The sequence below is a fragment of the Aspergillus brasiliensis genome (genome assembly GCF_001889945.1).
Source record: "Aspergillus brasiliensis CBS 101740 unplaced genomic scaffold ASPBRscaffold_1, whole genome shotgun sequence".
Classification (NCBI taxonomy): domain Eukaryota; kingdom Fungi; phylum Ascomycota; class Eurotiomycetes; order Eurotiales; family Aspergillaceae; genus Aspergillus; species Aspergillus brasiliensis.
The window spans coordinates 3,093,850-3,112,409 of NW_027137442.1; the positions used below are offsets into that span (position 1 = coordinate 3,093,850).

General features: G+C 48.5%; 10 protein-coding genes across 10 annotated transcripts; 5 read left to right on the forward strand and 5 right to left on the reverse strand.

The window, feature by feature from the left end:
- Positions 1 to 290: 290 nt before the first annotated feature.
- ASPBRDRAFT_113684 (uncharacterized protein) lies at positions 291 to 1,803 on the reverse strand (the record flags this gene model as incomplete). The annotated part of the gene is made up of 3 exons (XM_067616759.1): positions 291 to 605; positions 706 to 831; positions 886 to 1,803. 3 exons carry the CDS (start codon positions 1,801 to 1,803, stop codon positions 291 to 293), a joined length of 1,359 nt encoding a protein of 452 aa, XP_067485127.1.
- ASPBRDRAFT_251166 (uncharacterized protein) lies at positions 1,617 to 2,472 on the reverse strand. The gene is made up of 3 exons (XM_067622135.1): positions 2,274 to 2,472; positions 1,830 to 2,216; positions 1,617 to 1,758 (listed from the first exon to the last, which is right to left on the reverse strand). The coding sequence occupies exons 1-2, from the start codon at positions 2,331 to 2,333 to the stop codon at positions 1,875 to 1,877; spliced, it is 402 nt and encodes a 133-aa protein (XP_067485128.1). The 5' UTR covers positions 2,334 to 2,472; the 3' UTR covers positions 1,617 to 1,758; positions 1,830 to 1,874.
- A 2,078-nt stretch (positions 2,473 to 4,550) lies between these two features.
- On the reverse strand, positions 4,551 to 5,930 carry ASPBRDRAFT_251204 (uncharacterized protein). Its single transcript, XM_067622137.1, has 2 exons — positions 5,624 to 5,930; positions 4,551 to 5,556 (listed from the first exon to the last, which is right to left on the reverse strand). The coding sequence occupies exons 1-2, from the start codon at positions 5,667 to 5,669 to the stop codon at positions 4,637 to 4,639; spliced, it is 966 nt and encodes a 321-aa protein (XP_067485129.1). The 5' UTR covers positions 5,670 to 5,930; the 3' UTR covers positions 4,551 to 4,636.
- Positions 5,624 to 6,132, forward strand: ASPBRDRAFT_61358 (uncharacterized protein; the record flags this gene model as incomplete). The annotated part of the gene is made up of 1 exon (XM_067628301.1): positions 5,624 to 6,132. Exon 1 carries the CDS (start codon positions 5,668 to 5,670, stop codon positions 6,130 to 6,132), a length of 465 nt encoding a protein of 154 aa, XP_067485130.1. The 5' UTR covers positions 5,624 to 5,667.
- A 421-nt stretch (positions 6,133 to 6,553) lies between these two features.
- Positions 6,554 to 8,249, forward strand: ASPBRDRAFT_37115 (uncharacterized protein). The gene has a single exon (XM_067623662.1). It carries the CDS (start codon positions 6,598 to 6,600, stop codon positions 7,939 to 7,941), a length of 1,344 nt encoding a protein of 447 aa, XP_067485131.1. The 5' UTR covers positions 6,554 to 6,597; the 3' UTR covers positions 7,942 to 8,249.
- Positions 8,250 to 8,864: 615 nt separating this feature from the next.
- Positions 8,865 to 9,110, forward strand: ASPBRDRAFT_112571 (uncharacterized protein; the record flags this gene model as incomplete). Its single annotated transcript, XM_067616665.1, has 1 exon — positions 8,865 to 9,110. A coding segment is annotated over one exon (246 nt), but the record flags the coding sequence as incomplete, so codon positions are not given.
- A 665-nt stretch (positions 9,111 to 9,775) lies between these two features.
- Positions 9,776 to 10,776, forward strand: ASPBRDRAFT_50710 (uncharacterized protein; the record flags this gene model as incomplete). The annotated part of the gene is made up of 4 exons (XM_067626593.1): positions 9,776 to 10,150; positions 10,204 to 10,367; positions 10,491 to 10,662; positions 10,717 to 10,776. 4 exons carry the CDS (start codon positions 9,776 to 9,778, stop codon positions 10,774 to 10,776), a joined length of 771 nt encoding a protein of 256 aa, XP_067485133.1.
- A 515-nt stretch (positions 10,777 to 11,291) lies between these two features.
- On the reverse strand, positions 11,292 to 12,925 carry ASPBRDRAFT_191155 (uncharacterized protein; the record flags this gene model as incomplete). The annotated part of the gene is made up of 3 exons (XM_067620327.1): positions 11,292 to 11,324; positions 11,372 to 12,806; positions 12,870 to 12,925. 3 exons carry the CDS (start codon positions 12,923 to 12,925, stop codon positions 11,292 to 11,294), a joined length of 1,524 nt encoding a protein of 507 aa, XP_067485134.1.
- An 18-nt stretch (positions 12,926 to 12,943) lies between these two features.
- Positions 12,944 to 14,764, forward strand: ASPBRDRAFT_251373 (serine/threonine-protein kinase). The gene is made up of 3 exons (XM_067622140.1): positions 12,944 to 13,339; positions 13,398 to 13,605; positions 13,669 to 14,764. Exons 1-3 carry the CDS (start codon positions 13,065 to 13,067, stop codon positions 14,542 to 14,544), a joined length of 1,359 nt encoding a protein of 452 aa, XP_067485135.1. The 5' UTR covers positions 12,944 to 13,064; the 3' UTR covers positions 14,545 to 14,764.
- A 659-nt stretch (positions 14,765 to 15,423) lies between these two features.
- On the reverse strand, positions 15,424 to 17,506 carry ASPBRDRAFT_202773 (Rcat domain-containing protein). The gene is made up of 3 exons (XM_067621646.1): positions 17,215 to 17,506; positions 16,165 to 17,140; positions 15,424 to 16,107 (listed from the first exon to the last, which is right to left on the reverse strand). Exons 2-3 carry the CDS (start codon positions 17,112 to 17,114, stop codon positions 15,759 to 15,761), a joined length of 1,299 nt encoding a protein of 432 aa, XP_067485136.1. The 5' UTR covers positions 17,115 to 17,140; positions 17,215 to 17,506; the 3' UTR covers positions 15,424 to 15,758.
- Positions 17,507 to 18,560: the final 1,054 nt, after the last annotated feature.

Here is an 18,560-nt window from a genome sequence, read left to right on the forward strand (position 1 = left end):
CACTCTGGATATATCCGTATCCGTCGTTAACGATTGTTGCCATTTTTTTGCTTCCTGTTTAGGTTGGTAAGATCAGACTTCTGAATTGGTATACCATGAGACAATGCCTGTCATTTATAATAGTGTAAGTTAGTTGCATTCGGCGGATGACGTACTATTCGACAGGGGGTTCAAGTTTCATGGATATGTCAAAGGAGTTCTCATTCATTCTTGGTTCAGCTGTAGGCTATGAAACAACGACAAGATCAATACATATTTTGACACGAATGACTCAGGTACCAGATCGAAAACTAGACAATATCAATGCGGTCAATGACATCACGAAGGTGTTCAAAATCATCAAGGTTTTCAAGTCCGTCAAAGTCCTCGGGTGATTCTACAATATCCTCAATAGGACAGGCTGCCAGCATGTCCATGTTATCGTTCACCAGCCCCCAAAGCCATACATCAGATGGGCTCAGTGGTCGACAGCCAGTCTCCGATCTGCAGAGAAGCATATTAAATTTTGAATAGCGGCCTTCATAAGAGAAGTCTCCCCAAGCGAGCACGCTAAGGTTGGGCAGACCGTCAGCACTGAATGCCCACTTCGCAAAGTTGAATACATCCTCGAGTTGGTATGGTGGGTCTGTCTCGGTATTAAATTCGGTGCCACTGCAACCCTGCACGATTATTGGGGAGCGGGATACACTTACTATTGGTAAACACAAACTCATAAGTCGTCCCCCTCATCATGCCTTGATCGCGAAAGAGGTTCGTTATCATCGTTCCAGTCGCTCTGATATGCAGGAGCTTGCAGAGAGGTCTATTCTGCATCCCTTGTAACTGACTAGCCTTGTCTTCTGGTAAGTAGTGGTTATAGAAAGGATATGCACCGTAGGTACGTACCAATATCCCAGGTGGTGTAGAGGTGCCAAAGCAGGTCATTTGTCTGCCTTGCAATAATTGCTCCCAACCTGAAGGCCAAGGCACACCGTGGTGAACGTTGTCCTCCTCATCTTCGACCGCTAAACTATGCACGACCAAACGTGTCAGAGAGCTACAACTGGAAGCTGCACTCATGATGGATTCCCAATCGGTAGGTTCGAAAAGCACGAGACATAGAGTCTCTAATTCGGAAGCCCTTTCAATGAACTTGCAGATTGTCTCCGTTGTAGCTGTAGACCCGCTGTCGAAGCGTGAAAGCTCGAAACATTTCAGCTTCACCCGATTCCCAGAGTTTGATACCATTTCTAGCCAGTCAATCTCCCTTACACAGCTCCGCAGTTTGAGGGTTTTCAAACTCTCAAAATTGTGGAAAAATGGCATTTCGATGCCAGCATTCGCAAATGAGATAGCCGACAAGTCAATGTACTCGAGCGATGGAAAAATAACTGGTTCATCTTCAGGGTTGGCGTTGAGCACTTCCTGGAAGAGGAAATTGTCTGGTAAGCTTTCGTGGCTCTGTAATATGGTTAGAGTCCAGCTGCCTGCTGCGAGATAATAGTCCACAAGATCTAGTGTAAGTGAAACTATCTGGTGACCATGGTCTCTGATGTAGTCTTTGAGACATTCCAAGTCGCTATACCTGTTTAAGCCCTTCCAAGTGAGGCTCTTCAGTTCTGGGAACTGCACAAGGCTCACTGAGCCCATGCTGTAATCACAATAAAAATCCGTAACAAGTGTAAGCGATCGGATCTTGTTCTGGTTCCTTAAAAAGGAGAGCTCATCACCACTCATTAGTGTGTCTGGAATGCACATTCCGAGATTCCACCTAAAAGACTGTAACTGATTATCGAGGAACTGCAAGTCGTTCAAAGCATGCATCAATCTGACGAATGGGCGCATCTTACCGGTATTTGACATTAGGTACGCCCGCGGATCAAAGCAATAGTGGATCATGGGATTCTTTTGCTTACCTCGCCATCTGTAACTTCATGATTTACCTCTCTAACGTAGCCGTATATGCTCTCTGCAGAGATTCGGTTCTCTTCGCCCCTCCATTCCTGTACACAGTGCACACAGCGTGAGCTTATCCGCTGATGGATCGGCATTCTTAGTTCGAGATCCCGTATATACTTCACATATTTCCTCGGTATTGACTCCACAACCGTAGCCAGGTTATCATATTCTGTCTCCGTAGTAGAAAGTACCACAGACCGATAAAGATGAGGTATAGCGCAGCCCCGCAGGAGAGAGCACACCTCACATACTTGCTTCAAATCTCTCTGGTTGGTAATCTTCAAGGATAAGCATCCAAGGTCAGGCTCTTCTCAAAGGGAAGTTGTCATACTCACAGTGCTGAGTATCATGCTCAAGACTTCCAGAGGAAGTGTGTCCAGCATGTTGATTGGCATATTAAGACAGCAAGAGGTTTAATCTGTGACAGAAAGTCGCATAGACTTTGGGATTGATGTGCAATCAATGATGACCTGACACAGGTGGGGACGGTGCGCGGAGGATCCTGTTGGTGGAGGACTTGGTTGTCGGTTGCGAAAGCAGGCGGGTGAAGGAGAAGTGAGTTTGGGCGAAGGCTACAAAAGCGGGGAAGAGATCAAGTGACCGCTGACTGGAAAAGCTTGTGATTTTGTTGTTTAGTTATGAAAGAACCTTGTTTGTTGTTGTTTTTCTTTTCTCAAGTTCTGTGTGGACAGGGAAAACAGACAGAGCGGCCTCTTATAGTCTCTAGCCCCATAGCTCTACAATTTTAGATTGTTATATCGGTCAGTTCACAATTACGGCCTATCTAGAGCAAACTTGCGCTAAACTTCACTGTGGTATTGTTCTCGTCTCTTACACTACTTGTTTGAAATGTCAGGCCTCATCTGACCGATCACCGCTAAGCTATATCAATACCAGCTCAGAGGCTCAGCCACTGTTTGGATGATATACTAGTACTATCAAACAAGAGAAAGCGACACATAATCGCCCAAACTACGGGGCACTCAACATCGGCGCCCACAGATAATACTTGGGCAAATCATCAACAATCTTCTTCGGTGTTTGCCCCGTCAGAGTCCCCGCAGGAGACTTGATCTTCTTCTCCGTCCATCCCAGCTTCGTTATTCCAATCGACTTGAAAATGTCGACGACAGCTTCAGCTATGTTTGCCTTGGAGGTGTATGCTGTCTTCACCTTGTCCCACTGCTCTTTACCCGCGTCTGGAAGGGGCTCAAAGGCTCCAGTTGGGCATTCTGGCATGCCAATTGGTTTACCTGCATCCATGTTTTCGAGTTGGAACTTTTCAACATTGAAGGGAACAGTGTTGTCGACAGATGGTAGATTCTTCGGCTTGACGATATGTATCTCCATGGGTAAATTGATGGATTTGTCGTTCGCTCCATTTAGAAGGGTTTGGGGGTTTTTGTTGTATGATGGGTCGGAGTTAGGGTCGTCTACATCGGTGTTAGTACCATTATGCAACTCAAAGGATGTGTAGAGAGGATTCTGCTAGAGAGGAAAACGTGTAGAGGAAATGGGAGGGGAGAGGATATTTGTACATTTACCCCATAGTGCCAGTGGAACATCTTTACGAATGCAAGTATTTGTATCCCACAGCGGTTCAGTGGAAGGTTTCTCATCATCAATTAGCGCGGCATTGTCCGGGGTGATTGTGATGAACAGCTCCGAAGTCACCGCCGATTTGGGACACATGAGCTTAGCATTGATATCACCTCTAGTGTTGTCAACTGGAATCTGTTTGGGCCCTTCCTCACTTGGGGTAATAACGTAGGCCTTGTTGAACGCAAACTTGGATGTGACAGAGAACTCGAAAGTTGACCCTCGAATTTTCCACATCTCGACACCGCTGGGCGTCGATTTGGCCTTGTTAGTAGGAATAAGTCCCTCCCGGACAGCAAAGACATGGGCCTGGTTCAGCTTGGGATCAACCGGGACAGGGAGTAGATTGAGAGATGGCATTCCAGTGTTATGACTCTGGCAGACAACCTCGACGAATTGGTCCAAGGTGAGAGGACTACGAGCAGGTGTCTCTTTATCTCCAAAGTTTACATCAAAGCCAAATACCCAGAAGTCCACGTGCACACGGCCCTGAATAGGTAGTCCTTCGATATACAGCCGCGCTCCAATCTCGAGAGCAATATTGATGGACACTAGCCAGAGGTCCAGGGTGAATCAGACTCCCACGGTGAGGCCACCTTCAGCAATGAAGGAGAATGGCTTGTAGTTGATTAGGAAGTCAACAAACGCGTTGAAGTAGGCGAACAGTGGATTCAATGACAATGTCACATCGATGCGTCCGTCTCCCATGCAAACCTTGGGAGTAATTGCAAAGTAGGCCTGTCCGGAGATGCTGATCGCATTGCTAAACTGCCAGCTGATCCCCAGTCGGGAAGGATTCAGATACTGCGGAGGTCTCACGTATAAAGGATGGAACCCTCCAATTGTAAAGAACCAGTCTCCCTCGACACCACTGGCAGCCTTATTGTTGTCGAACCAGGTATACAGTGCGAAGCCACCCAGAAGATGACAACTGGGGTCGAGGATGAACGACGCCGGGGTGAGTTCACCTTCGATTTTCAAGGCTCCCGTTCGGAAGCTTAAAGTGGCGGTAATCCCCAGCTCTACATGAGCAAATTCCCGTTCTGATTGACCTCCGGAAATACTGGCAGTTGCTATACCAAATATACCGATTTCGACCTCAGGATTCCCATTGGATGACCAAGACAGCCTGTACGTTGAGGATCTCGAACGCCTTCACTGTCAGCCCGGCTGCGACCCAGAGGGAGCCGTCTTTGGGAGAGAACCAAGTGCTGGCGAGTAGCCGGTTCAGAATGTTATCCGTGGGTTTGCTAGCGGGGGCGTCCTTGCTACCATTGATCAAGGGAAACTGCATCACGTTCTTAGGCGTAGGAAATTTCAGGTTCGAATTATATCGGAATCCACCACATACACCTTCAATAGAGGCAAACTCGAAGGTGATGAGAGGCCCTTGCAGCAGGCAGTAGAGGAAGAAGGTTTTCATAGTTTCAGTCGTTTTTGACCCCTTTCTCACCACTCCGTATAACCCTGCTGCCTGGAAACGCCATGGGAGATAGCTGATGACTAGGGCACCAGCATATGAAACCTCTGCCGCAGCAATCTCAATGGGAGGTTTCTGAAATCCTGCCTGTAGGCCCCCTAAAGAGACATCGACCGGTGGTAGTTTGTGCAGCGTGAATGATCCCTTGTTGCTCTTGAAGTTCAAGCCCAGGGTTAGTCCCAGCAAAGCGAACTCGACTGGACCAATCTTTGCAGCCGCATCCAGATGGATACCCAGGATAGACTCCTTGCCATTGGTTCCAGTAGAGTATTTAAACTCGATATTCTTGACTGAGAGGGGACCGATTCCACGCTCATCCGATGCCGTTTGGGAGCTATTGTCGCTCACGGCAGCGAGCTCATCGTTGTAAGCCTGGGGAACTTCAGTTGTATTGAACACATTGTCTAGCGCGACAGTACTGGATGCGTTGGTTGCCTTCGGCATCAGCATGAAATGCAAACCATAGCGCAAAACAATACCCTTGGGCTGCGGAATTCCCTTCTTGACCACTTTGTAAGGTACTAGTGGCTGTTTATAGTCTGTGAGAACTTAGGTCACTCCTTCCATCTTCGTCAACATATCAAGATGGCGTACAGGATGGCGTACAGAAAGGCGTACACTCTACACATTCTACCAGCACCAAAATTAACATGCTCCCGATCCAACAAGACCTACTCTTCCTGATCAATCTCGAGCCATATACCGACCGACAGGATTATCTCGAAGAAAACCAAATTTCTCTCCCGTTTGGCAAAGCCGGACCCGGTGCACCGGTTCTTATGCAGAACTATACCGGCACCGGCGCGGAAATGATCACTAACATTCGGTTCAATGTCCCCCTGAACATTGTTACGAGTGAGGTAGATAAGTCGCTGAGCATGGTCTTGCGGCTCCTCCCTCGGGTTCGGTCCAAGGATGGTGGTAAAACGCCCCCTCGCATTCCTCTGCGCAGTTGCCATGAGCTGAGTTTCGTTCTTAATGGCGTGTTGGTCAATCAGTATAAACAGAACACCACGGTGAAGTATACGGTCTCGGAGACGTATGCCGGTCAAGCGCCCATGGGACCTTATTATGATTTACCTCCTATTGAGTTGGTCTTGCCTCAGAATTCATAGGATAGTCGATTCCATGGTAGCGCACATTGCGGTGCCATGTAAGGAAGAGCATAATGACACATGATTTCGTCGCGTGGGCAGATTGGTCATCTCTTTGGTGAATCTCTGAGGGTGACTTTGATCCTGCTACGTTGTTTGGATCTACCCGACGGTCTGTTGTTGTCGTCTGATTTCATGTTTGTCGTACAGGGACTGGACAGTAATACTGACGGTCGGTGGGTTTAATACTTTTGTGGATAGTTTGCCAATTGATAAAAAATAGGAATAACTTGGATTCCTGCAGGGGTAAAAGTAAGTAACTGCCTGGTCGGGCTCCCCATCGGGGCCGTTTAGGCGTCCCGGAATCTAACCAGTTCGGGTTCCCGATTGCGACGAACTTCTATACTTAAAACTGCCTCGTCCGCGTCCACTGCAACAATCTCCAATTCACGCCATAGACTTAATTTCCCACCCACGAATGAAGTCATGGAGGTCACCAAGACATACGAATTGTCAGATCATGACAAAGGAGGCTTTTCCAAGACTGTCAAGGTCATCCTGTTTTATGACCTCCAGGCAACGGTTGACCCAGAGAGCGTGGTTTCTTCCTTTTCGGAGGGAGTAAAGCACGCCACTCGCCAGTTATCCTTCATGGCAGGACATCTACAATTTAACGAATTTGGAAAGCTCTGTATTGTGGCCTCCCCTCACGATTCCGTGGAAGTCGGCATACGTCGGTTCACAAGCGAGTGCGAGCCTTTCCACGTCTTGGCTCAAGACTCATTCTCTCCCAGCAAGCTGGACTTGACCCGATTCCTACCAGAAGAGCCAGTGGCCAAACACCCAGTCTGCCTCATGCAAGTCAGTCTCATTCAAGGGGGTCTGGCTGTAGGAATCCGAGTGGACCACGCGGCTGGGGACTGGGTATCTCTCGACACCTTCCTTTCGCTCGTCTGCCAAAGCAGCAAGGCACATCAAGAAGGCCTCGCCATGCCAACCTACACTCCAGACCTCAACAGAAATCCCTACAATGCACCTGCCCCGAACTCCACAATCTCACGACAAGACCGACTCGCCGAACTTCCTCTGTTCCACATTATCGAGAAGAGCAAGTTTCAATTCAGCCCACCACCCCCAATCCGCGCCGGCATCTACCGCATTACGGAACCCAGCATCCAACTGCTGAAATCTCAATGTGCTCCCTACTTGGACCAGGTGGAGTACATCACCTCCTACGACTGCATTTCGGCCCTTGTATGGGTAGCACTCACCCGGGCCCGCCTACTGGTCCACCCCGACCAAGTCAACGCCCCATCGCGCTTCGTCCACCCCATCGACGTCCGATCCCGCGATCCAGAACACAGAAGCTCGCCTCAGTACTTCGGCAACGCCGTCATCGGTACCCTCGCCGGGCCAGTATCTGCCAGCACACTCATATCCGACGGGGATCGCGGGATTGCCGCAGCAGCTTCCCTAATCCGCCAATCCATCTATAGCACTGACATAACTAAGATTGGACATCTGACGGCACTGCAGGCGTCGCTCGCAGACACGGAAATTCTTCTTCCCAACGCTGACTTTGCGGGCATGGATCTGTTCATGAACACCTGGTATACGGGGAGCGCGACAAAGTACGATTTAGGCGCGGCGGTAAGGCCCGTGGCATTTCGGGTGCAGGCAGGAGTGCCGGGGGCGTGCGCGGTCATTCTACCAAATTTCTCTGAGGGTGATACGAGGGTTTTTGAAATTCTTGTACAAGCACCGGAGTCGGAGTATGAGTGCCTGATGAAGGATGCGGAGTTTTTGAAGTATTTCGAGCAGGTTGCATGAGCGATCTGACATGTAGCTCACTAGTCATAAATCGGTTCACCTACTTAGTTAGATCCTGTCGAGACATTCACCAAGTAGATCTAAAAGGAGATATCTCTCTTGACTACTGGTATACCTCTTGACTTTTTGTTTCAACAGTTAGTTACTGACAAGCTGATTACTCAGGAGAGTACTACTTGTAGTTGGTTATGGTTTCGGCCTACTTCTAACTATCACGAGGGATATGAATAATGTTTTACCTTTTACTCCTGCATCATGCGCCACTAATGCTGAAGATAGCAATAACGGGCTAGCAGACAATCTGCACGAGGCATATTTCTATAAGATTCTACAGACGAAATAACTCCCATGACCTTTCTGACTACAAAGTAGGAAGGGTCCAAAATTGAGTTCAGCCTTGCATGAGAACCCCCGCACGAGACACGCCCTTTCTTGCTATCGGAAAACTTCCTTTGCGAGAACGCAATACTATCTATGTGAGCAGAGACTTGCTCGGCAATTTAAAAATGCTTTCTTTCCATATATCTGGAACTGGAATTAGCGTTGATAACCAATCTTATTGATCCTAGAAAATAGGATTCAGGAACCAACATGATGTTACAGAGGCACAAGAATTGCTTCTTCCTGCTTCACTGGGCGAGGCTGGGAGTAATACGTAAGCTGGAGGAAAGTGAGGCTGAGCAATCAGGCAACAAGAATATATCTGCTCTTCACTCGCAATCCCCGACTTCAACACCTCTACTCGCAACTGATCCCTTTTGACTTGAACCTTTCCACCGCTCCATGGACGTGCTCCGAGCTTTCATCACTGAATACATCAAGCCTCCTAATATAGAGGATGATATGCTAACATCCAGCAATGATGAAAGCAACACAACCACAATAGGGTATTCTACTTCAGCCCTGTTGATCGTCGTTGGAAAACTGACAAACAAAGCCTTGCAACCCGGCTGGATAAAGCACAGATCCTCCTCGAAGCCGACGAGTTCGTGACCCGGTTTAACCTGCACGATTCCCGAGACTTGATCAGAAAGGGCGCTCTCTTATCCCACGATCCCCACGACTACGCGCGCGTCGATGGACTCACCGACGATGAGATTACCGCATTGCAAGATGACAAAATGAGGGTGCGCCCGCAATTGTTCTGCGCTCTGGCAGGTATACTCTAGTCAGTCGTTTACCTGACATGGCCCTTAAGTGGTTGCTTGACAATTCGGCTAACTTGCTAGTGTTCTGCTGAGTGTCTCCTTTCGCCCGCTTGATGTTCCTACTTCCTGGAACCCTTCATACAGTAATATTCGGGGGTAAGGCAGCTTGATGCTACGTCCCTGCGGTTGCTAAAATCTCCTTGGCAGTATCCTGTTTGTTGCAATCCCACTGCTTGAATACCCGCTTGCTGCGCTTCTCAGTAACAGCGTCGGTCGACGTCAAGCGCTTTGTACCGCATCAGTTCTCGTCATACTGAGAGAGTGTCTGGCTATTCGCCTGGCATTTTTCGGGTACTGGCTGCAACAGGGGTTTACCTCCCGCGTTGTCGACCGTTTACTCGCCGGAGTGGCATCAGCAACACTATCGTTCAACCTTCCTTTACATCTCGCGGAAAACGGCCCGGCTTCATTCCGGGGCCGTCTGATGATGGTGTGGCCTATGTATGTCTCTAAGGTTATGCTAAAGCGCTGTCCACTAACATCATCACCTTCCAAATAGAACACTACTCTCCTATGATCTCCTGGTAAGGTCCATTTTGGCATCTATCCCATTCAGTCAATATGTGCCCTGGATCCATGTCACAATCCTACCCATCGCCGCATTATTTATCTTGTCATTACCGCATATGGCCTTAGAATCGCCATACCAGTTCATTCCACGGGGCCACATGGCAACTTCTCTTCAGACACTCTACAAAACTCGACCCGCGAAAATCGTTGCCGCTCGTGACCTCTATCGCATTTACGCCGCCAGCTCTTCTGAGTCATCTCTTGCAAGCCAGTCCACCAGGCGCGCCACCATCTCCTCAATCATAATCATGCTCATCCAGGCCCTGATGATCCCCCCTGAGCTACTAAGGGTTCACTTATTCAACAGCTACGATACTCAGGACTTTGCGCGCTCGATTATGTCTTCCTCCAGCTCCTTTGCGATCACTGCATTTTCCGGTATTTTCCGCTTGATTGACCATAAACGATTTGGACAACGCCGTTTTCTATTCGTCCTAGCATTCATCATACAATTATTACTTATAGTACTATCGCTTGATTTAAGCTCCTTCGCCATCTTGATTGTGTCTTATTGCCTTTATTACTCATTGTCAGCCGCCTTTTCCGCGGTGGCCACGGTCTACGCTGTCGAGGTGCTTCCGTACCGTTGTCGAGGTACGAATCTCCACCCGATACTGACTGCACTGCACTTGTTGAAGGATTAAACGGGTCAGTCACCATTTGAACACGGATAACTAACAGACACTGGTCTACACTAGACAAGCTATACGCAATCACGATCTCGGTCAACAGTATTGTGCGCGTTTTCGTACAAATCAGGGATACCAAAAGCCATTTCACACATATGGACAGTTTCATTTATTCATGGCAAGCAGTGCAACTATACACCGTTCCGGTGGCCATTTTAATAGTGTCTTTCTTGATGCGGGAAACTGCAAATATACCGCTGGAGGATATGGAGAAGGTGTTCGAGGCGCGAACTCGGGATATCGTATTATATCAGGTGAAGGTCGTCTGGCCATACTGGTTCAAAAGGTATGTTCTTTGGCGACGAAAGATGGTTCTTGAGCCGTTCGAAGAGTCACGGTATGGTACCGGCGCGATTGCTTTGGAGTGATGAAGGGTGCTGCAAGTACCACAGGGGAGTTTATGAGATACCGTGTCATCTGCATCATTCAACAGCTTGGGAGTTCTGGGTTTATATATTAGATAGTTTCCTTATTTATAGATAGTATACGCATGTTTGATAATTACTTGCTTCATCGCGTGCAGGATCGTCTTTTTAGATACCATTGTGGGTCATGGATTGAATTATTCTTAGATCATATCATTGAGTGAGATAGTAATGTTTATGGAATACACCGCTACTATCCACACATGCTTTTTACCGAACCGAAAGCATTGGGCAGAATGGACGGCCCACTAATTTCTTAGGGGTTTCGACAAGCTTGGTAGATAGACTGTCAGAACATCAAGGCTTCTGACATCTCTTAAGTCGTGGAGTATGGGCAATAGTAACCGAGGTATAATTCGTCATTTGAGCAACACTTCGATTTATCTTCTGTTGTGAAATCCAAGTAACCGGTTACATGTCTACTTCCAGAACCTTTGTCTAAATAAATGTCAAAGTAACTATGCATGCAACTCCTCTAATTTCACCAAAACCTATAGCAATTAGTACATGTCGGTTGATACGGGAGGATGGACCTTACATTCTCAATAAAGCGGACGCCGATGACAATATCATCATCGTCTTTGACATCGCGAAAGATATTATCGTCTACCCCGTCTAGACAACACAGACACGCGAGAACAATATTCGTGTACTGATCCCCAACCAGGGCAGGAAGTCGATCGTTGGCCATTGCGACGAGTTTTCTTTTCATGGCAAACCCGCCACGTCGAGCGTCCTTGTCTGCGATTGCATCTTGGATGGCCAGGTCCGACCAGGGAGTTGCGAATCCGATACTGTTATTACGGACAAACGATTCCCATAACGCCATCTCTAGCAGACAAACTCCCAGGCTGTAGATATCATGTTGCATGGTGAAGGCTTCTTCGGACCAGAGTCCCTGCCGCACGGGATGTCGGTAGAGGTTCCTTTCCCATTCCAGGTCACCGAGTTTATCGGTCTGGGCTTCTGCGCGTCGAACACGCTCGAAACCGACAAGGAAAGAAGGGCCGATGTCTTCGTTGCCTTCGCGGAAGATCATTATGGTTTCCGGTCGGATGCCCTTATGCACAAAGCCAGTGGTGTGCACGAACATGACTGATCGAGCAAGTTGTTTCGCAAGTTGAACGCGCTTGCTCAGAGAAACGCGTGGGTATTCCGCAAGAAGACTGCGAAGGGTTCTCGGGGATTTCAGTCCGTGAGGAATCTCGAAGATAAATTGAAATTGGGTATCTTGGTCAGTTATAACCTCGATCACGCCGTCGCATTTCAAAAGACTAAATGTTGAGGGGTCGACAAGGCAGAGAAGTCGCGCTAAGTCTCTAACATGGACTCGGCTTGTCAAAGCTGATTTGCGAGTGTAGCTCGTGCTATCGAGAAGGACCTCCCGTCTACTACTGACATATCGAGAAATGTAGCTGCTGGTGCCCGAGATATGCTGCCCTGGTTCAAGGAGAACTGGGTCTTTAAAGACTGGGCCGTTGGTTGGGGGTTTCGCCGACGAAATCTGCTGCACAGCTTCTCTAAATTCCAACAGCTTGGCTGCAGACGGGTCCTGGTTCTTCTTTGACTCTAATTGCTCGTCCACAAGCGGATTTGCAATGAACGTGATAAGATACCATGACGGATCGAACCGGCGCTGCCATTCCTCGAGATCGCTAACCACTTCCTCAAGATGTCGTTTCAGGTATACTGTCCAAGCCGCTTGAGGAAATTTCGAACTGGAAATTGAGCGTTTCTGGACAGCCTCTAAGCCTGCCACGGCGCCTGAGATCTTCATGTCCAGTCGCTGGAGAGCCTCCCCATAGTGACTAGCCAGTGTATGGTCTAACGATCCGGCTCTCAATAAACGCCTCAATATGTCCAGCTGAACCTCCGTCTTCAGCCATACGCCTTCAATTACCAGAGCAATCTGAGCGATGTCGTTTTGGAGGTTGCGTATTGCGCGGCATAGTTCCACGAGGCGCTTACCGTATCTATTCGAGACAAATCATTAGTATATGCGCAGTAGATATCGGGGGAGGGGGTCTGTGTGTCACCGGAGACATATATCCAAGGTTCCAAAGATGGAGAGAGCGAAAGATGCAGCATCCATGGGAGGCGATGATGTTGCCAGTCTTCGTGAGGGGTAACTAGGCGCTGTACAAAAACAAAGCAGAAGAATCAGGTGACTGGCCACCTTCAGCCTCAGCCTTGCCTCGTTCAGCCTCGTCCATTCTCCACCTCCTCAAACCATGGATGAAATAGCAGAAAGCTTCAGACTAAACGTGACGGCCATTTCCGAGAGCTGTAACAGAGAGATTCTGCAACATAGCTCCGATCATGCAGGGAAGGACAACGGAAGAGCAGTGGTAATATGGAATAGAAAGGACGATCTGACTAAAGATGTATACCTTGAGGAGTCACAATCGGGTCAGTTGCGGGTGGTCAAGCAGGTCACCACAACCGACAAGAGCATTAATTATAGGACGGAGATAGACCTCATGGGAAGAGTTTCCCGAGCTACGGAGTATTTCTTCTTTCTCGTTGTCTCTGCCCTTTCGATAGCTGACCCAAGTCTCGTCAAGAAAGCCGCTCTTCGTCCAATTCATCGGGTGGTTCCCCTACAAGAATCATGTCTGTCTCGCGATGGAATATTGCCCCTACGGCGACCTCAAAGAATACTACACACGTCCCGTTCCCGAAGCTGAGGCTCGCAATATATGCACGCAACTATTGGACGGCCTAGAGGTGCTGCACAGTCTCGGCATTGTGCACCGTGACATCAAACCAGAGGTGCGTCCCCTATAAAAGGCTTCTTAGAGTTCAAGTCGATAGTTTCAACTGACCCCATGGCAGAACGTGTTAGTCTTCCAGAAGACTCCCATAAAGGTCAAGATCACAGATTTTGGAGTGAGCAAGCTTGCACTAGAAGGGCAAACAGAGCATCGAACAGCTTGTGGAACGATGGGTTTTATGGCGCCCGAGGTCTTGCATCTCGTGGATGATACGAAAGAAGACTCGACGTTTACCAGCGCGGTCGACATCTGGTCACTTGGGTGCCTGCTCTATTACATTCTGACCAAGCAGACCCCGTTCAGCAAGTACGAGCTACTTCGCGACTATGCCAAGGGCCGCACAGCATTCCCTGACGGTCATCTGAAAGAATACCACGTCAGCCGTCAGGGGCGTCAGTTTATTGAAAGACTATTGGATCCGCTCCCTGAAGCTCGTCCATCAGCGTCAGTGGACTTGACAAGTGACTGGACTATCCCAGATAGAGACGAAGAGTCAATATACTCAGAGCCTCCTAGCCCAGGAGATGCCGATCTATCTGGCTTCTCCCGCGCCTTTGGGGACTCAACACAACCGTCAATCAATGATGCGCAATGGATTGGCTTTCCCGATGTTCCATTTGAGCTGGGTCCATTATCAGACAATGATATGGTACTTCAACCCACTTCATGCCCCTCACGCAACAATCAACACCTGAGTAACCCATGTTTAGGACTACTTCTCCACGGAGCTCTGGAATTTCGTCAAATCAGCTCGAACCTTCGACCGAGCCAGTACAGTCAAACTCCAGGCACTTTTGACAACTCACGCAAGCCCCAGCAGGCTACACAACGGCTACACGGCTTTGCACATCGTCTCAGAATCTGCCCCAGCGGAGTGGGTCAAACTACTTCTAGAATACGGCGCCGATGCCCACATCCGCACAGAACCCGGTCGTGAGACCTCCCTACACCTGTCGACCTCCAAAGGCGACCTGGAAGATTTTACGAAGAAGTCAGAGCTACTACTAGCCATTCGCGCTGTCCGGGAAGACATCAACGCCCAAAATTCCAATGGTGACACAGTCCTGCATCTCGCAATTGCCCGTCTGGGGACCGTTCCTGCAATTCAGCCTTTACTCGACGCCGATGCATCGACAAATATCAAGGGGCGACAGGGGCGCACGCCACTTCTGTACGCTCTTTACCTGGAGCAAGAGGCGGTAGCGACAGAATTATTGGACAGAGAATCCGATCCTCACGCACTTGACAACCATGGCTTTTCTGCTCTGCACTATGCCGTTGCATCTAGAATCATCAGTATACAGTTTATCAAGCGCTTGCTTGATGCCGGCGTCGACGTGAATTGGAAGGATGAAGACGGCCGTACGCCTTTATACTTAGCCGCCGAGAAAAACAAGCAAGAAGCCATGCGTCTGCTTCTTGACCATGGCGCGAATCCCGAGCTTGGGAATCGACGACTGAATACGCGTGTTAGTCAGGTTCAGCTTGCAACGAAGATTGGATTGAAAACTATATGGCCATTCTCGTGAGATTCGATATGTAGCGAGCAACATACCAGGGTTTCTATAGCGTCACACTACCACTGCTACTACAAGATTTATTGAGATAACCCACGGCGTAGCAGATAGAACATCATACCATACAGTCATACAGCTCATTGCATTAAAATTCTTCTTGAATGTTGCTCAAAAAAACGATGTTATACTGAAAATTCGATTCGAAAAGTAGACTCATGCCGAATTACTGTTGTATCTGAATTGAGAGACTGCCAGCATTGCTGTACGGTAGTATAGAAGCTCTCTATCCTTATGGGGATGTTTAGAAGAGACCTTTGTATGCATTGTCCTCTATGCTTTAGGGGTGACTATAGAAAGGTCTTGGGGTGATCTTTCACGAAACCTCCCTCTTCCGCGAGATAGCAGCTCTGTCCCATGGAATAAAACATGAAATATGACAGAAAGATGAAGAAATCCGACAAAGCAGAAATGTGCACAGCTTATGACACATTTAAATCCGCATCTGGACATAAAGACGAAACAGCACTTTCTGTGAACATGGGCAGTCATATGGTTATCAAGCACCACACTCTTCCATCGACATCCTCTTCCACATAGTTCATAGCTTTTGATAATGCCCTTCCTAAGTATCGCATCAAAGGCGATGCCGTCGGCACGTTTCACATACTCTGATATGGCAATGGCGGCACTCAAGGATATATTTTCGATGCTGTTCTCCGCAGATCTCGCATATAAAACCCCGCCTCCTTGGACCCTCAACACGGCGAAACCTTCCTGTATGCTCGCACTCGTGGCTCTCTCGCAGGTAAACTTGCATCTGCGCAACTAGCTGCTGACGCTGCTGGGGTGCCAATGGTTCTTCAGCCTGTCGGTCCACCACTTCCTGCGCTCTCACGACTAGTCTACCTTCGGCCCACAGTTCACATCTGCACGTCTTCCAGCGTAAGCCACAGAGGTAGCAGAACTCTGCTCGACATTTGCATCTGCGTTTCCAAAGGTAAGTAAGTAGGAGGTGATAAGGGAGTAAGTATTTTGCATACGTAATATGGTAGCAACCAACACCCAGGTCCACTACAGCTCTGCAATGGTAACAACGCTGCCATCCGTGAGTACTGGCCAGAGCAAGGGTGGCTTGAAGATCGATATCTTCAGTGCAGTCGTCGGTATGGAACGCTTTTTTGCACATAGTGCAAGTGTAAGAATTGCAATTAAGACAATGTGCTTGGCCGGCTGCGATATTACTTGGAAGTATAAATCTACTGCAGCTGACATTGCTGCAATATGTACGGTCTGTGGTGGAGAACTCGATCTCCGCGCACTTGAATTCGGAAATTTCGGTCTCCGACATGAGTAACTGAGCAGACTCTAGATGAATCGGTTCACGGCAGCAGCGAGGCGGGAATAGAGTCGAGTCTTTCGTGGCTCTTAGAAAAAGATCCTTAAGGCAATTGTCGCAGTAGGTATGCTTGCATTTCAATTGCGTCACCTTATGAGCGAAGTAACTTTCGTAGCACACAGAACATCGTGTTTCGGTGGCTGCCATCTTCTCCAACTCCTGGGCCTGTCTCTCTCTAAAAGTCATAGAGGGACCAGCGACGCAGTCATCATCACTGGCCTGTGGTTCACAGGCAGCTTGAGGCTGCTCCACATCACTGTCCGTTGCCGACAGGTCCGCGTCGTCATTTTTCTCGCTCAATCTGATGGCTAGACGTCTATCATCGCTGGCTTGTGCTTCCTCTCGCGCAAGCGCAGCAAGCACGAGGCGGTCTGAATCGACCGCCAGTGCGATACTTGTGGAGAGCTTCTTGTCTTCTAGTAGCCTTAGATGTGCTCTCAACTCTTCTTGGGATTCTCTTAGGAAGGTCTGGTTGTCATCAGGGCGCTCATCTGCCCGACACTTCCCTTTTTGGGATTTGAGATACTCCTCCACTTCCCAGAGCTGTTGTGTGATCGCGAATATCTCTTCCTCAAGTTGACTGAATGGTTCCATGGCGGGTGGTGTAGCTACGAGCGTCGCTAGCAGCAAACATGTGTTAGAATCGACATGGATGGCTGGCTATGCACTTCGCACATGATGAGAGATAACTCACAGTCAACAGATGGGGAGATAAACTTCAGTGAAACTAGCGAGATTGACAGGTACGATGGGCCGTCTGTTCTCGGGTCGAGGTACCATCTATCAGGCGGCAAGTGTGTAAGAGGAGACGATGGGGAAGTTCAGCTCTAAGTTGATGAAGCTTGTATCAAGTTGATGAGGCGAGTGTCTGAGATGACGAAGGAGAATTTCAGTGGGAAGTAGGAAAAACAAACAAGGTTTCAGCGTTTGTAAGTGTGCCACATTCACTGGACGTAATGGAACTGAAATCCGCCCTTACGACTGAGGAGGAAATACCCTAGCCCACTCGGGAATATGAGATCCGGTACTGTAAAGCGGAGGGAATTTCATCATATCGAACGGTTTTTGAAACCGTCCACTCTGATGATGTAAAGTGTTAGTGCCTGGGTCATGTTCGGTGCCAATGGTCATCATGGCTTCGGTAAGCAGATGGATAGACCTGATAAAAAGTAGATGAAGGTTGGTAGGATCCAAAGTTGTTTATAAAGGAAAGAAAATGGGCGGTGAATAGTAATGGTTGCGTTCTGACTTGAATGAGATCAGGATCTTCTGCGACCGTCAGCCCCCTCAGGGAAGAGTAAACTGGTTGTCTCTTAGATGTGAGATGAACGTAGAGTCAATATTAGTGCGGCCATACAGTCTTATAGCAGCCGTAGTTCACTATTCACTGCCGCTTGACAAACGAGCACCTTCAGTAGCCTCATGTCCGGGGCTGCGTATCCCTTAGAAACGCTGCTCACCAATTTAAGGTCTCTTTCGTTTCTTTTCAACTTCCCTTCACCCCACCTCCTTCTGAATTGTCACTTGTAAGGGACTGTAACAGCATTGCAAGTAACGATATATCGACCTCGTGTGATGCACCGCTCCTGTAAAGTTTCACCGTGAGGGCCTATATCCGTCAGGATTCTGTGGGTTTACTTTTCTTTCTGCTCAATCAGTCTGAGTGCACACCCATATCAAACACACGTTGTAAGCTGGTAGTTGTCTGTTAAGTCAACCAACTGAGCCAAGATCTGGGGTAGATGATAGCCACAGACCCACTGCTCCGGCCGTCCCCACATTCTTATGCTCATCGCGAACACTGCCAGTGAGCTCAGAGTGGTTTCAGACTGAAAGCTATGTAAAGCTGCGGTGTTAAGTAGAACATGGAAAAAAGCATGCCTCTTAAAATATTCAGAAGACAGGTTATGGCTCTCACCATAAACTGCAATCAACAACCGGCGTAGCAGTTTCCTATATGGATACCGCCCTCCGGACTATTATCCGATGACTGCACAGCATCACTTCCACCATAATGATCATTTAGACATTAAACACATC

Bases quoted from the DNA above. Each gene is read 5' to 3' on its own strand.
- ASPBRDRAFT_251166 (XM_067622135.1), bottom strand. From the start codon at position 2,333: ATGCCAATCAACATGCTGGACACACTTCCTCTGGAAGTCTTGAGCATG. The intron at 2,217-2,273 runs GTGAGTATGACA...TTATCCTTGAAG, and splicing joins TGAGCATGATACTCAGCACT to ATTACCAACCAGAGAGATTT.
- ASPBRDRAFT_251204 (XM_067622137.1), bottom strand. From the start codon at position 5,669: ATGTTAATTTTGGTGCTGGTAGAATGTGTAGAGTGTACGCCTTTCT. The intron at 5,557-5,623 runs GTACGCCATCCT...AAGTTCTCACAG, and splicing joins TGTAGAGTGTACGCCTTTCT to ACTATAAACAGCCACTAGTA.
- ASPBRDRAFT_37115 (XM_067623662.1), top strand. From the start codon at position 6,598: ATGGAGGTCACCAAGACATACGAATTGTCAGATCATGACAAAGGAGGC.
- ASPBRDRAFT_251373 (XM_067622140.1), top strand. From the start codon at position 13,065: ATGGATGAAATAGCAGAAAGCTTCAGACTAAACGTGACGGCCATTTCC. The intron at 13,340-13,397 runs GTATTTCTTCTT...AGTCTCGTCAAG, and splicing joins AGAGTTTCCCGAGCTACGGA to AAAGCCGCTCTTCGTCCAAT. The intron at 13,606-13,668 runs GTGCGTCCCCTA...ACCCCATGGCAG, and splicing joins ACCGTGACATCAAACCAGAG to AACGTGTTAGTCTTCCAGAA.
- ASPBRDRAFT_202773 (XM_067621646.1), bottom strand. From the start codon at position 17,114: ATGGAACCATTCAGTCAACTTGAGGAAGAGATATTCGCGATCACACAA. The intron at 16,108-16,164 runs GTATGCAAAATA...TTGGAAACGCAG, and splicing joins GTTGGTTGCTACCATATTAC to ATGCAAATGTCGAGCAGAGT.